Genomic DNA, 16089 nt, shown 5'->3' with positions numbered 1-16089 from the left:
TAGTTCTAAAGCATGACCACTACAGTGGACATATTTGCACAAATTCCCATCAAGGGTTTTAAACAATCATTGACTGACCATGCAAGAGGAAGAGAGGAGATAGGAGAATAATGAAAATGAGTGAGAATGAGATTAATACAAATGATAATCAGAATGAGAGCACTGTAAGAAGAAGACTTGTATAACAAGAATGAGCAACAGAGAATTGTATTCAAACATTCAGAAAAGAGAGCGTTGGGGACATCTGGGAAGAGAATAAAGGAAAGAGTGGCAGACGGATACAAGTAAGAAACAGATAGTCAAAGACTTCAGGGTAGATAACAGGCTGAAATACAGAAAAACAGTAACATGTAGACATATAAATATATTGTATGTCGTGAGACTAAATTTTGATATAGAAATATGCTAAGAATTTGGGGGAGAAAATGATCTTTCATGACAAATTAAAGACAAATAACAAGGAATTAAAATAAATTTTAAGATCATATAAAATTTGTTTCAAATATTGGCTAGGGATATGAAGCACAAGAGTCAACAGTGACCCAAAATAAAGTTAAAAGCAAGAGAAATTTATTTTTAGAAACTGTAACCTTAAAGGAGCTCAGGACTACTCTAATTGCATTTCCTTGTTTTTGAATTTTTAAAAAATTTAAACCCTTTCTAATTATTTCTTCAATATAGCATGCTTTCTGTATTCTATTGCACAAAATGAAATCTGCTTCATACATAGACCATTTCTTTGTTTTTTTAAATGATTCACTAATATCCTCTTCAAACTGAATAGCTGAAATCTTTGTACAGTCTTTATCACCTTAATCACCTCCATACTAAGCACAGAACCAGTCACTCAAATCAATTACAAATTATGCTGAGTAATTTCTCAGAGAATTTATAATACACCAATATTTTTACAATTGAGTACACAGAACAATGATTTAGCTCAAGTTTAAATTGATACTTGCTGTTTAATATTCATTGCAACATTTGGATAGTTAGTTATCACTCACTATTCCATTTTTAAATGTATGTATTTGTATCTCAAACTCTCAGTTCTTCCACTTCATTGGACATATTTGCTATTTAAAAAGTTGTAATTTATCTTTTGTCACCTCCCATTTTCCATTCTATTCTGACCCCAACACCAATCCACCATAAAATGTGAAAATGTGAAATATGGGCATACTTAGCAAATCTGTAGAATAGTAACTTTAATCTATAAGCATCAACTATACTGTAAAAGGACTGTGCAAATACTACTATGAATAAATAGCAATAAATGAGCATGAAACAACAATATAACAAAGTCCTTAAATGAGTGTAGCTAACCTCATTTGTTCAAGAGCCTCATGGTTGAGGGGTAGTAACTGTTCTTGACCCTGGTTGTGTGACTCCTGAGGCACCTGTATCATCTACCTCATGGCAGCAGCGAGAAAAGAGCATTGCCTGGGTGGTGAGGATCTTTGATGAATACTACTGTTCTACAACAACCTTTCCTGTAGATTTGCTCAATGGTTGGGAAGATTTTACTCATGATGTACTGGGCTGAATTCAATACCTTTTATAGGATTTTCCTCTCAAAGGCATTGGTGTTCTCATACCAGCCAGTACTGCAAGCAGTCAGCACACTTTCCACCACATATCTATTGAAGCTTGCCAAGATTTTCAATGACATGCTGAACCTCTGCAGACTCCTGAGGAAGTAGAGGTGCTGTCGTGATTTCTTCGCAATAGTATTTATATGATAGACCCAGCACAGATCTGAGATAGTGACACCCCAGAATTTAAAATTATTGATCCTCTCCACCTCTGAACTTCTGATGATTACAGACTCATGGACTTCTGGTTTCCCTTTCCTGTTGTATATTATCAGTTCCTAGGTCTTACTGACATCGAATGAGAGGTTGTTGCTATTATATCATTCAGCCAAGTTTTCAATCTCCCTCCTGTATGTTGATTCATCACCATCTTTGATACAGCCCCCAACAGTAGTGTTGTCAGCAAAACTTGTATATGGTGCTGGAGGTGTACTTAGCCACACAGCCATAGGTATAAAGCAAGTAGAGCAGGGGACTAAGTACACATCCCTGTGGCACTCCAATGCTGATGAAGACCATGGAGGAAATGATTTTGCCAATCCGAACTCACTGTGGTCCACAAGTCAGAAAATCCAGGAATGAATTGCACAAGGTGGCTTGAGGCCCAGGTCTTGGAGTTACTGATTGGTTTTGAGGGGATGATGGTGTTAAGTGCCGAGAGTAATCGATAAAGAACATCCTGATGTATGCATCTTCACTGTCCAGATGTTCTAGGGTTGTGTGAAAAGCCAATGAGATAGCATCTGCTGTAGACCTGTTGCTTTGGTAGATGAATTGGAGTGGATCCAAGTCACCATTCGGACAGGAACTGATATGCTTCAACACCAGCCTCTCAAAACACTTCTTCACTGTGAATGTTAAGTGCCAGTGGGCAATAGTCATTTAGACAAGTTACCATGTTCTTCTTGGGCACGAGTACGATTGAAGCCTGCTTGAAACAGGTTGGATACCGTACAATGCCAGAGCCACTTGGTCAGCACAGGTCTTCCATCCAGACCAGATGCTTTCCTTGGATTCACTCTCTTGAAGGCAGCCCATACATCATCTTCAGATACTGAGACCAAAGGATCATTGGGAGACATGAGGGTGCACAATGGTTCCTCCCTATTCTGGTGGTCAAAGCGAGCATAGAAGGCATTAAGCTCATCTAGAAGCAAAGCTCTGCTGCCCTCTATGTCGCAATAGCATTATAAAAGTATCATAGCATAGTGATCTTTCTTCTATCCATGGCAATGTTAACAAAACCCACATTAAAAGAATGAATTGAACACAAACCATTCTGTAGAAATACCCCATACACAAGTTCTAAGCTACGTCAAAAACTGTTCTGTGGAGACTAATAACTTACTGTACTTTCTCTCCATCGTTTTATACTACAGGCAGTCTTTTTAATAGATGCATACACTGGACTTCAAGAAATGTTTGAAGGATCAAGTATTTAATACTTTGAGTTTTTCAGTGGTTAATTAAGAGCAATATATTTCAATAAATTATTGCAGACTAAACTCAATTTGGACCTTAGAAATTTTTGCCTGGTGGTTAAGAATTCCCACATCCCAGTTCAAACTTCAAGAATTTCTCCAGATACTTTACAAATGTCCACAGGGATTTCGGCTCCATCATCTTTTCATACCAAGTCCCAGATTCCCATCTAGTATCTAATTGCTTGCAACAAGGAAATAACACGTCAGAGGTAACACGTCAAAAATCCAAGAGGCAGTCAATATGCATGGAAGAAATTGAAAATGATGTGGTACTCATTTCAAATATGAACTGTTATAGGAAAAAGATAAATCAACAATAATGTATCAAATATATCAATAGCAAAATGAATTGCAATTGAAATAAATATACCTTTGAAAAATTTCTTAGAATGAAAACTAAAATAAAGCAAGTAAATAAATTTGTCCATTGGGTGTAGTCATTTTGGCCATCAAATAATGTATAGAACATGCAAATATCGTATTCAGTATAGAACTCATGGGTGTATGGACATAATAAATAGAGAGGTTAATATCGGTCGTGTTAATAAGGGAATGGAAATGTTTCTTTAAGTATAAAGAGTAATAAAGATGAACAAATGAATCAAACAACTGAAAAAATATTGGTTAGGCGTTAAATTTGTGCCTTGAATTCTCTTGAATGATGTGAGAAACGTGCTAAAGAACTTTACGAACTGTTCACAGAATAAAGGGGCAGTCACAACCTGAGCTGTGATCTGGAAAAGTCGATTGCTATACATCAAGAGGCAAGGAACCAACAGACAGAATATTTGAAGATTCAGCCACGTACACAGAGAACAGAGTTGGAATTATTTGGTCACTGTTCTTCAAATTTCAAACTCTGAAGGATTCTTACGCTTATCCAAACTGTCCCCATAAAACTAAGATGTCTTATGCATCATACTCATTTCCCACAAGAGAGTTAAAAAATAAGGCCAATCAGACAATTAAAAAAGCATCTGGAAAGCTTGTAAGACGTTACTCATATTAAATAATTAGTTTATGTGGTTTAATTAGCAATCCAACAGGATTATCAGTTTCAAAGATAAATGTAGGGGATGCATGTTTAAACACTGATGCTTTGTGTAAAAATACAAGACACCTAATTTGAGGTTGTTATCTGTTCATGGCCATCTTTGTAAGTTGGCAAAGCAGCCAACATATTGGAAAATCTCTCATCCCTTACAATATTATTAATACTCTAATAACCAGTCAGATAGACATGAACCATTCATTATGGATTCACTGATATCTCCTAGCAAGATATTCTACTGAAACATATGACAGACAATTTTTAGCTTACATCGAAAACATTTCAAAGCTTGAATGTCAGCTGTAATTAGAACTTGACAGCAGTGACATTAAATACTCATGTAAGCCAATACATTGCTTGACTGTTTATCATAGATTTTAAAAGGCCTGCACACTCATCAGGGCCTACATCTCAGTGCCGTAGTTTTGTTTTCTTATTCTACCTTCTAATAACTCAAAAGAGCATATTTAATTAGATACCACAAAGCACTCTATAAATGATTAAATATTTTTGTATTCACTTTCATAATGCAGGGAAAAAACATGAACAGTTTAATAAGAGAATAAACTAGCAGGCCAATCTGCTTCAGTGAAATTAGTTGACAGCTAAATACAAGCAGTCCTTGGGCTATGTAAAGGTTCCATTCTCTTAGGCATCTTTTTCTAAAATCGGAAATTTCTATTATCTATAGTAATACATACTGCAACTCTGCACACTTTATGTAATTCTTTCATTTCATTCAATAATAAGCATAACCGCTCAGAATTACCTAAGCACTATCATGTATCTAATCATTAATGAATACCATGAAACATTTTATTATTACTACCAACTTTTAATGCTTTAAAATGTATGGGTGGAATTGATATAAAGTTAAATTTCCACAAACCAAGTCATTCATAACGCAGGTATTGAGGAAATGAAACCCCTCTGCATTTTTACAGAGAGAACCACAAGTGTTTTCTTTGTCTGGTGAGGGCAGAATGTATTGCTTCATTCCAAAGTCTCCACCTCTGACAATCCAGCAGTACGGTATCAGATTAGGCTATGCTTTTATGTTTCTGAAATGTAGCTTGAACACACAACCTTCTGACTTGAAGCCAGAAGTTCCACTGTTGATTAAGCCTCTTATGCAATCCTGGATCAGTACATCATCATTAAGACAGTAAAATTCCTCCTTACTCTATCGCAACTCCAAACTTTACCAAGAGCCTGTCCTATGGCACTAATGTAAATTTTCCCTTGTGCAATTTTAGTTATCCTTGATATCTCAACAAGTGGGAACTGATTTAGGGGTAGTTTTGAATCTCAAACCAAATCCCCAAGGAACAGACTTAGCAAGTGTGTACAGTCAGAAGAGAGAATCTTTCATCCAGCTGATCTTGACTGAATTTAAAATTTAGGCTCATATTTATGAGGAACACTGTCTCATTCAATTGTATCTATGTATGGTTTCAAGATACTTAAATTTGATTTGATTTGAAGGGTTTTGAAAATCAACCCCTGGCATAATAATACTCAAAGCAACAGAGAATTCCAGTGAAATACACAAAATGCTGGAGGAACTCAGCAGGCCAAGCAGCATCTATGGAAAACAATACAGTCGATGTTTCCAGCTGAGACCCTTCAGCAGGACTGGAGGAAAAAAAAGGCGAGGAGTAGATTTAAAAGGTGAGAGGAGGCGAGGGGAGGAAGAAACACAATGTGATATATGAAACGGGAAGGGGAGGGATGAAGTAAAGAGCTAGAAAGTTGATTGGTGAAAGAGATACAGGGCTGGAGAAGAGGGAACCTAATAAGAGAGGACAGAATGCCATGGAAGAAAGAAAGGGGGGGAGGCCCTACTCAGATTGGAGGAACAACACCTTATATTCTGCCTGGGTGGCCTGCAACCTGATGGCATGAACATTGATTTCTTGAACCTTCCAGTAATTCCCCAACCTCCCCCCTTCACCATTCCCCATCCCCCTTTCCCTCTCTCATCTCATCTCCTTGCCTGCCATTGCCTCCCTCTGGTGCTCCTCACCCCTTTCCTTTCTTCCATGGCAAGTAACAGCTCCACTGACTCAGGTTCTATTCTGATCTCTGATGTTGTCTCTGTTAAGATTATCCTAGATGCTCCTGTTTCCTGAAAAAGGAGCTTAATGGCTATATTAATTGTTGCCTTCAAGATTCCATAGTTATGTTAGTTGTTAGGTTAATTGCCTACAGTAAACTACTCCTAATGGAGGTGGCAGGTGAGAGAAATGGGTTTGCATACATCTGAGTGTAGGTTACAGTGAACTAAGCGGGGGAAATGGGGTTGATGGGATCCTTTGTAGCTGGCATATACTCACTAGGCCAAATGGCCTCACTCTGTGAGAAGGAAATATCGAGGTCTCACTGTACATCTGTCTGAATGCCACCAAATCGTTCTTTAAAGTCCACTGATTAGATTATTATTCATTGCTTAAATTATTATTCTATCTTTTTTCTATTTGAGAAATTTTAAAAATTAAGGCTTACCTTTACCCATGACTCTTGTAAACTGTCCAGGTAGATCCCCTTGTGGAACAACAGCACTGCCTGACTCACCCTCACACCCTGTGACGCTATGTTGCTGAATTCCACCTGCAGCAGAGTCCTTCACATCAGAAAGCCGACTTCCTAAGCTGCTGTCTGAACTCATGATAGAGGATTGAGAGTCAAAAGTTTGGTTTTGTTCACCTGTGTTCTGACTATGAGAAAAACCGTAAGGTTTGATTGGAGTAAGAATCATTTGGTGCAGTTCCTGAAGTGCATTGCGGAGATTGCCACCTTCAAGGATGTCCTGTGCAATGGAAGGAAAATCATAAACAGAATATTGAAGTGTATGGAATTCTTGTTAACATTGGTTAAGAAAATTAATGTTTTAAAATGCAGTTTCATTTAAAAGTATCGTTATAGAATAATTAAGATATTTTAGAAAATGTGAAATTTCTGATGCATTTAGAAACAAAAAGTATTAAATTGTATATTTGAAAAATCTTTCCCTGCATTACAGTAACTTATTTTAAATTTTCAAATAATTACGCAGATTTCAGACATCTGAGAGTAGCTAGACATTTCTAATCAAGCCAACATTTTTATGAACTTACACCACATTAACAGGGAAAATTCCACAATATCTTTTTCTACATCCATAGATCAAAACATCTTATGGCTAAAGGAGAAGGCCTAGTAGTTAAATATACTGAGTAAGTTTTATATGGATTTTTGCTCTCTTAACATTCCTGACTTGTGTTCAGAAGAAAATACTGGTTTAATGAAAGGACAAAGTCTTTTATTAACATGCACTTTTATATTTACTTTGGCAGGAATTAATAATCATCTTAGAACATGGTACCAGTCTGCTGGGCAAGTAGTCCAAACCATACACTTAAATCTGTCCAAATTGTTATCTGTCTTTGCAACATTAGCAACACATTTTAAACAAATGAGCTTAACAGCTATATTAATTCACCCTATCAGAGAAATCCTCCTTGTATCATTCAATGACTTTCCTGACTTTTCTATGACACCAGGTCTTTAAGGACAGATTCTATCCCATTCTCATAAAGCTCTCGTTCAGACTTCTTATATGATAAAGATGAACTCTTGATCTTTTAATTTACCACATCATGGACCTTGCACTTTATTTGTCAGCCTGCACAGTGATCTCTCTGGATGGCATACAAAGGCTTTTCACTGTACCTTGGTATTTGTGGCAATAATAAACCAATTACCAAAACCAACTTTCTCTTTTGCTTAATTTTGATGAAGGGTGTCAGACCCAAAACATCAAATCTTTCTCTTTCCATGGATGCTGCCCAACCTGTGAGTCTTTCTAATACTTGTTTCAGATTTCAGCTTCTGTAATTCTTTTGCATTTTATTTGCCCTTTTGCTCTGGGGAAAAAAAATCCAGAATTTGAATATTTATGTTATTTTGAAGTACAGGAATCCCTTAACTTACAAATATTTCATGTATGTATTTGTGGTATAATGTCATTGTTTCTTAATGGTACATTTCCTTGATTCATACGGCTGTCTTCACTATGATGAGAAGTGCACCAGTCACCCATAATGAATTTCATGCTTCTTTCCACATAATTTTCCTCTGTTAAAATTGTTGAGAGTGCTGCATTCTCTCCGTTGAACTCCATCACAATTTATTCTGTGCATCTTTCAAAATGGCTTCAAAACACTCCAGCTGCTTTGAGGACAGTGCTTACTATAAAGGCTTGCGAATAATATTTGATCACTAATACTTGCTTGGATGTAATTAACAGAGGGAAAAAAGAAAGTCAATACTTAGTGAACATTAGCTGTTGATCCACTTAAAGCACTGAGAGTGAATATAATCCTTAACAACACAGACAAAATAAAAGTTCACACTTAAAATATTACTCTTGGCAGAGATATTATAATGGAGAGAATGGAAAAGGAGCTGTTCTAAATTCAAAGATCATTGTGGAAGAATCACGGAAAGTCATGAGATGTGTGATGGACCTTCTGGAAGCGTTGAAACATTCAAGGTAAGCCATTATGAAACACCGGCATTCTGAGGGAAAGGCTACATGTGCAGATACCATGGAGTCAAAACATTTTCTCAAGGAGTTGAAATAATAGAGATGTCTAATTTATTAACTGAGCATTTAATGTGGACTTTATTGAAATAGAGTACTCTCATGAGAGTACGTGGCAAAAGATTAGAAAACTCTTTCACGCATCAGGGAAGTCAACAATTCCCTTGTTCTTCTTCATGGAGACAATGCAAAGGGCAACTATAAAGCCTATGCTTCTCCTAATCTCCCCACTCAGAAAATCTGAGTTTAAAGTCTAAAGATATCCACAGGCCAATTTTCCAGTGCTGAGATGAACGGACATGAATACTTGGATAATAGTACTGCTCCTTCATTTTGTTTCCTTTCTCTTTCATCAAACAATATTGTATCAATGCCTTGAACAACTGGCTTAACAAAAGTATCCTAAGGCAGGGTCTCAACCCAAAACCTCAATTCCTCTGGCACCAGGAATGCAGTGTAAGCCATTAAATTCCTCTACCAATTAAGGTTTTGTTTGCAACACAAAAAACCTCAGCTAACAAATGCAGAAGGTATTTTCTACACTAAAAATATTTCATCGTTACAATCCACAGACAATTCTGTCACTGTTTTCAAGGCATAGCACCTGCAATGCATAATGGGACATATCATTTCAGAGTCAAGTGGCAATAAAAAAAGCCTGCCACACAGGACACTTGAAAGTAGAACAATATTAAGATTGCCAGTAACTGAATCTCTTGGGATGATATCCCCATGCAATAATGATTTGGCGTACACACTAAAATTATAGCCAGAATGTGGAAGCGTTTCTCAGATGGTTTTGTCAAGTTGGCATACAAGACCGGCTTTGATGAAATAGGCCAGGATAATGTGGAAATATTACTGGAATCTTAAGGAAAGAGAATATAAGATTATACAAAAGATAATGAGAGCTTGAGCAGCAAAAATCAAAACAGAAAAAATAAAAAATCCAAAACACAACCGTGACCAGAAGGCTCATTAAGAAAAAGTTCTGAGAAGCTCCCTGCTGCATCAAGAAACAGTAGCCCATACACAATGACGCACATATGCAACATGGCACTGGACAAGGTTAAATGTAAGACAAGAACATGCTTTGCAGTAAAGAGCTTGATCACATGAAAAAGAGCTGTTAAACTTTCAGAAACACCTTCTCTAAGTTTCGTTCATCAGCTAACCAGGAATATTCCACTAGTAGTATCCCTGGCATGAATGATGCAAAATCTTTCAAGCTCAGATTCAACACCACCATCCAAACCATAGTGATAACACAACCTTTCACCTATCATCAATAAAACACACAGAGCTATCACTAATGCTGCCCTATGAAAATATGAGATATGAATTAAAAGTAGACCTTTTGGACTCTGGAGCTTGTTCCACCATTCAATGAAAACACAGCTGATGTGTCTGCAGCCACAATGCTGCTTTCCATGTACCTGTCCTTTTACTCCATGTGCTTCTTAAGGATCTGTCTCAAAAATGGTTCCACTACTCTTGGCTTTTAAGGAAGTGAGCTCTCATGAAGAATCCTCTTCTAGATGCTTACTTTCTCCAGCAGTTTGTCTTTTTGCTCCAAATTCCAGCAAACTGTAATCTCGTGTTTCTAAAATTCTCACCTCATCTGTCATAAATGGGTGAGTCCTTATTTTGATTAGTGTGAACCTTTCTTCCAGATTCACCCACAAGCAGAAGTACTACAAGTTGATATATTTTTAAATGGTTAGGTCTTTTGTCTGAAATTCTTAAGCCTTGGAAATCAACCAGCTTTTTGATGACATTAAACATATGGGAAAAGACTTTACAATTAATGAAAGTTCTTCAAACAAAGTGTTTTCCAGAACTACTCCCCTTTAGTAAATTGAGGAATACAAGGATATAGTTGTTTCCCTTTAGTAAACTGAGGAATACAAGTAAAGGCTATGTACAAAGTGATAAATTACGAGAAAAGACTTTGGTACTCCAAATGATTTATGACCAAATTAATTATCTATAGCATAACAAAATATAATTTTGAATGTGTATCATGTAACAATACAATAACCAAAGCTGTTAAACAATATGATCACCTCAGTTTTTAAACCACATATTTTCAGCAACATAGGTTCATAGTAATATATGAAAATAAAAATATAGGTTATGAAAATGGAAACGTGGAGCAAGAATAAATATTTGCTTTATTTCTTACCTTTTCCAGCAATCTGAGTACATTCTGTCTCTCCTTTAGCTTTTGTATACTGAGAACAATTTTGTGCCTTGCACCTTTGGTAACACTCTGCAGCAAGAATAATAAAAAAGATTTATCAAATATTCAGTCATAATGCAACCTAATTAAAAAGTTTTATTATATTGTGTTCTAAAATTGTTTCAATATTTATATGTTTGCATGCAATTTGTTTCATGAGGCAAAATGAAGGACAAAATTAAAATGTGTCCAGCGAGGGATGAACTTTCCTTTGGCGCTGCAGATCAATGTCCTCCATATTTTAATCCATCAATGTTAGAATTCTATCTACTTGCCAAATCTATTTGTTTTATTCATTTTTTCCCAAATGAGGACGAGCTTTTGGTAGAAATAAGCTACTTAGGTGGTCTGCAGTGAATATTTAGAAAAAGCAAAAATAACTTCAACAACTTTAATGACACATGTTCCCAGAAAATAACTGAAAACAGTGAATATAGTTTGATTACTTGAATTGAATTTGGGATCAGTCAGACTGGATTAAAAAGAGTTACTCAAGTAAGCCTTCAAATGACATCTGAAAAAGACTTGTATAGCCTCATGACAGTTACTCACTCATGTACCAGTAAAGACTTGAATAAAATTTAAACTTTTTTTTCCCTGGCCACTGACACTGATTGTTCTTTGTGTCCGGCCTTCCCCTCTCCTCCTCTCCCCACCCCGCACTTCCCACAAAGGATGCCGATGTCACCGTCAAGGACCCCTCAAGATTTGAATAAAATTGACATGCTAACTTTTAAAATTAAAAACAATGATCCATTATAACAAAAATATGATCCTTTTCAAAACAATATGCCTGATAATGCTGATAGAAAAAGTGGTGAGAATACTTGTGTGCAAATGCACATCATCTTTAGGTGAGAGGTAAATAAACAGTTCATTTCAAATAGTGGAAAGCAGTTATCAGAGTTGAACAAATTTCAAGGACTATTTTGATAAATGCTTTACAGCTTTGAAACGTGTTATGAACGGAACACATTACAGAAAATTAAATCCTCTCCATTACTATCTAAATAGTGTACTGATATAAGTATCGTGGTTAAAAATTACCGATCACACAGCACTGAAACTTAACTATTACCTTTGCATTGCTGGGGATTTTAGAAAATTCTAATAAAAAAAAATCACTGTTTTTGAAATTCAAACTCAAGAGCTAAGATTGGAGCACAACAGTTAGACTACACATTTGGAATATGATACTGATTACAACACACTTCAAAGTAAAATCTCATTCCATGCAAACTTTCACACCTCCCCCTCCCAAAACCCCACCCATCAATTGCCCAAATATCTGTGCTCTGGAGTCCCAGAGACTTGCACACTAAAAAATTCCAGTCTGTGTTTCAGGGCTGATTAACTGTTACATTATCATAAAAAAATAAACTGAGGTCCTGATTTGTTCTCTCAATTGTAAGAAATAAATCTTACAATACAATTTCAAAGAGCAAAAGAATGGTTTAGGCAATATTTATGTGTGCCATAAGAATATGAAAACAATTATTTAATTGTTGTACACGACATTGAATCTTGTTCCTGTCTGCTTTCTCCCATGACTTTTCAGCAAAAGTACTCCTTTTCAAAGCTCAAAATGTAAAGTGAACTTATTATCAAAGTATATATATAGCACTATATACTACTCTGAATTTATTTTCTTGCAGGAATTAATACAATAACATACAATAGAATTAATGAAAAATGACACAAACACTGAGAGCAACGAGTGCACAAAATAAACTACATTAAAATAACAAATAATAAATAATATCCACTGGTTGTGTTCAATGATCAATTCAGTGTTGATTTGAGTAAAGTTATCCCAGGAGCTGATGGTTGGAAGATAATAACTGTTCCTGAATCTAGTGGTGAGAGAGCTAACTCTCCTGTATTTCCTTTCCGATGGCAGCAACATAAGAGTATCTACTATCAGGAAGATTGAAGCACCTGAAAAGATCATAAATTGCAAGTCATGCTTTTCCTGTAAAAATGGTGTCTTGTGCCCAAATAATTTGCTTCATCTTATTAGCAGCAGCCATTTCCATTTATTTATTTGTTTGTTTATTTAGAGATATAGCAAAGTATAGGCTCTTCCAACCACGCTGCCCGGCAAACCCTGACAACCCCAATTTAACCCTCGCCCAATCATGGGACAATTGATAAAGACCAATTCATCTACGCAGTACATCTCTGGACTATGGGAAGAAACTGGAGCACCCAGGGAAAAACCATGCATTCCATGGTGAGGATGTACAAACTCCTTACAGAAGGTGCCAGAAATAAACTACGAACTCCAACACCGAGCTGTAATAGCGTCATTCTAACTATTATGCTACCATGGCATCACTTTATCAAGAAGGTAAAAGTTGAACATAGAGAAAACCACAATCAAGTAGTGTCAATATGGTTTTGTGAAAGGAAATCTTCAACAGTTCCCTGAAAATGTGAAATGGGTGCAATATATTTGGATTTTCAGAGTTAATTTAATAAGGTGCTGCATAAATGATTATTGCAACAAGAACTCATGGAGTTGTGTGCAATAAATGAGCATGGACAGAGGACTAACAATTAAACAAGAGTTGTGATAAATGGTGCATTTTTTGATTAGTAATCAGTAACTCATTAAGTGCTAAAGGGATTATTTAAAATCTGTTTTGATTACTTGGATGACGAAACTGAGTATTCTGTGGTCAAATTCACTGACGCTAAGTAATTATGCTACTAATGGAATGATAGACTTTGCTGTAAAGAGCATGAAGTTTAAAAGCAGAGAAGTAAAGATTCAATATTATAGGATATAGGCAAGCCATACCCAAAATGCTGCACTCAGTTTCATTCTCCAGGTTTAAGAATGATTGCTTGCATTATAACCTCCAGCTGATTCTTGGAATAACAAACAAAAATATTGAACAGCTTGGACCTATACTCATTAGAGTATAGAAGGATGAGTGGTGATCTTAATGTTACTTCATAGATTGTGAGTGACAGTGGGTAATGAGAAAACGTTTCCTCTTGTAAGTAGGCATAGTTTCAGATTACCCAGGACATTTTCAAGGTAGCGGTGTCTCAGAAAGGCAGTGTCCATTATTAAGGACCTCCAGCACCCAGGGAAGGTCCTTTTCTCACTATTACCATCAGGTAGGAGGTACAGAAGCCTGAAGGCACACACTCAGTGATTCAAGAACAGCTTCTTCCCCTCTGACATCTGATTCATAAGTGGACATTGAATCCTTGAACACTACCTCACTTTATTAATATATATTATTTGTTTTTTGATCAATTTTTAATCCATTCTATATACATATACCATATTTGATTTACTAATTTATTATTATTTTTCTTCTTCTACATTATGTATTGCATTGAACTGCTGCTGCTAAGTTAGTAAATTTCATGGCACATGCTGGTGATAATAAATCTGATTCTGAGAAGATGAGAAGAATTCACATCTCTGAGTGGGTCTTGAATCTTTAAAATCCTCTACCTAGGATACTATTGAAGCACAGCCAAACCACAGGGGAGCCAAGGGATGCAAGAGAAAAGCAAGAAAGTGGTGTTGAGGACAAGATTGGATCAGCTATGATCTTATTGAATGAAGCTCGTTCATAGGGTGCCTGGGCTACACTTGCGCCATCTCAGTTATCTAAGCCTTGTGCACAGGAAAGGAATTACTCTGCTAAATTCCTTTTGAAACATTCCTTAAAACACTATATTTTGGAGAAGTATATCCAAACTTGGAGAGACCTTTTTGATTGCAAATGTGTAAATCCTTGATGTTTGACAAACAGTGCCATGTAAATGTAAACCAATAATGCAAGAACAAAATCTACCTCCTGTGCACACATAACCTCAAATAAATTGATACACGAAATTTCACAAACTAAAATTGGTTTAAAAGGAATAATGGGTATCAACATCTTTGACGATCTATCCTGGATTTAACATATTGATGCAATTAAAAAGAAGGCATGACAGCAGCTATATTTCATTGGGCATTTGAGGAAACTTGGCAAATCACCAAGGAAATGTGCAAATGTACTGTGGCAAGTACCCTAACTGACTGCATTACAATCTGGTATGGAGGAGCAACCGCACAGAATCAAAAAAACTTCAAAATGTTGCTAGCTCCAACATGGACACTAGTCTCTCCAGCATCGAGGACATATTCAAAAGGTGATGCCTCAGAAAGGTGGCATCATTGAAGACCTCCATCACCCAGAATGTGACCTCTTCTTTTTGCTACAATCAAGGTGGTGGTATAGGAGCCCAAAGAACTGCTTCTTCCCCACCACCAGATTTCTGAATGGAGGATTAGGCCACCAGGCACTCTGATCCAGCCCCAGAATTCAATATGATCATGGTTGATCTACACTGGCCTCAACATTTATTGTTCCAGTTCTCCATTACTTTCAAATCCTCAAATTTACACATATTTAATTATATCACCTTAAATAGATAGCTATATTTAAGGTGGACGTACATACCCTGTGCTGCATACTTTTGCTCATATTTTCTGCCCTATGTTGGCTCACAACAGACCAATCCTAACAGTCCCAATTCCCTGTAAATTATTCTGTCACATACATCTGAGGGAAAAAGAGCTTTTAATATTTATAAGTTTGAGGAAAAAAATAATAAACTTTCTTGTCCAAAACGTGTTGCCAGTACCCAAAGATATTCCATAACTTTTAAGTGCTGCCCTTTAACAGCGTCACTTGCATTGGGGATCACCTGGCCTCCACCATCCTCAAGTAGAGAATTCCAGAGATTCAATAACCTGGGAGAAAAATATTTCTACAGTGCTCAGTTTTAAATGATTGGACCCTTATTTTATAGCCATGTTCCCTTGTTTGTGCCTCTCCCACCAGTGAAAACAATAACTATACTCCATCAAAGCCTTTGAGGATCTTAAGATGTTTGAATCAGATCATCCCTCATTCTTCTAAATTTCAAGAAATAGAGACTAAACTGTTTAACCTCTCTTGATATGATAACCCTCCCATTTCAGGAATTATTCCCGTGAATCTCTTTCAGACTGCCTTCAATGTTTCTACATCTTTTTTGAGCTAAAGGCACCCATGTTGCATTTCTTTAACTGTAAATGAACAAAATCAGTGCAGAGGTGTGCCTTCATACAATGC

The 16089-nt window shown here is 36.5% G+C and overlaps 1 protein-coding gene across 6 annotated transcripts in view; it reads right to left on the bottom strand.

Moving 5' to 3' along the window:
* samd4a (sterile alpha motif domain containing 4A) overlaps positions 1 to 16089 on the bottom strand; it is a 237053-nt gene that overhangs the window by 86893 nt on the left and 134071 nt on the right. For 5 of the 6 annotated variants that reach the window (XM_073039876.1, XM_073039878.1, XM_073039880.1 and 2 more), the window contains 2 exons: positions 10901 to 10987; positions 6636 to 6939 (listed from right to left, as the gene is read on the bottom strand). In XM_073039876.1, coding sequence (XP_072895977.1) covers positions 6636 to 6939; positions 10901 to 10987 — 391 coding nt within the window. The remainder of the gene's footprint in view (positions 1 to 6635; positions 6940 to 10900; positions 10988 to 16089) is intronic. The other variant, XM_073039879.1, reaches the window with a different exon arrangement.

Source organism: Hemitrygon akajei, chromosome 3 (genome assembly GCF_048418815.1).
Source record: "Hemitrygon akajei chromosome 3, sHemAka1.3, whole genome shotgun sequence".
NCBI lineage: Eukaryota > Metazoa > Chordata > Chondrichthyes > Myliobatiformes > Dasyatidae > Hemitrygon > Hemitrygon akajei.
This window is presented reverse-complemented; position numbering and strand designations above follow the sequence as displayed.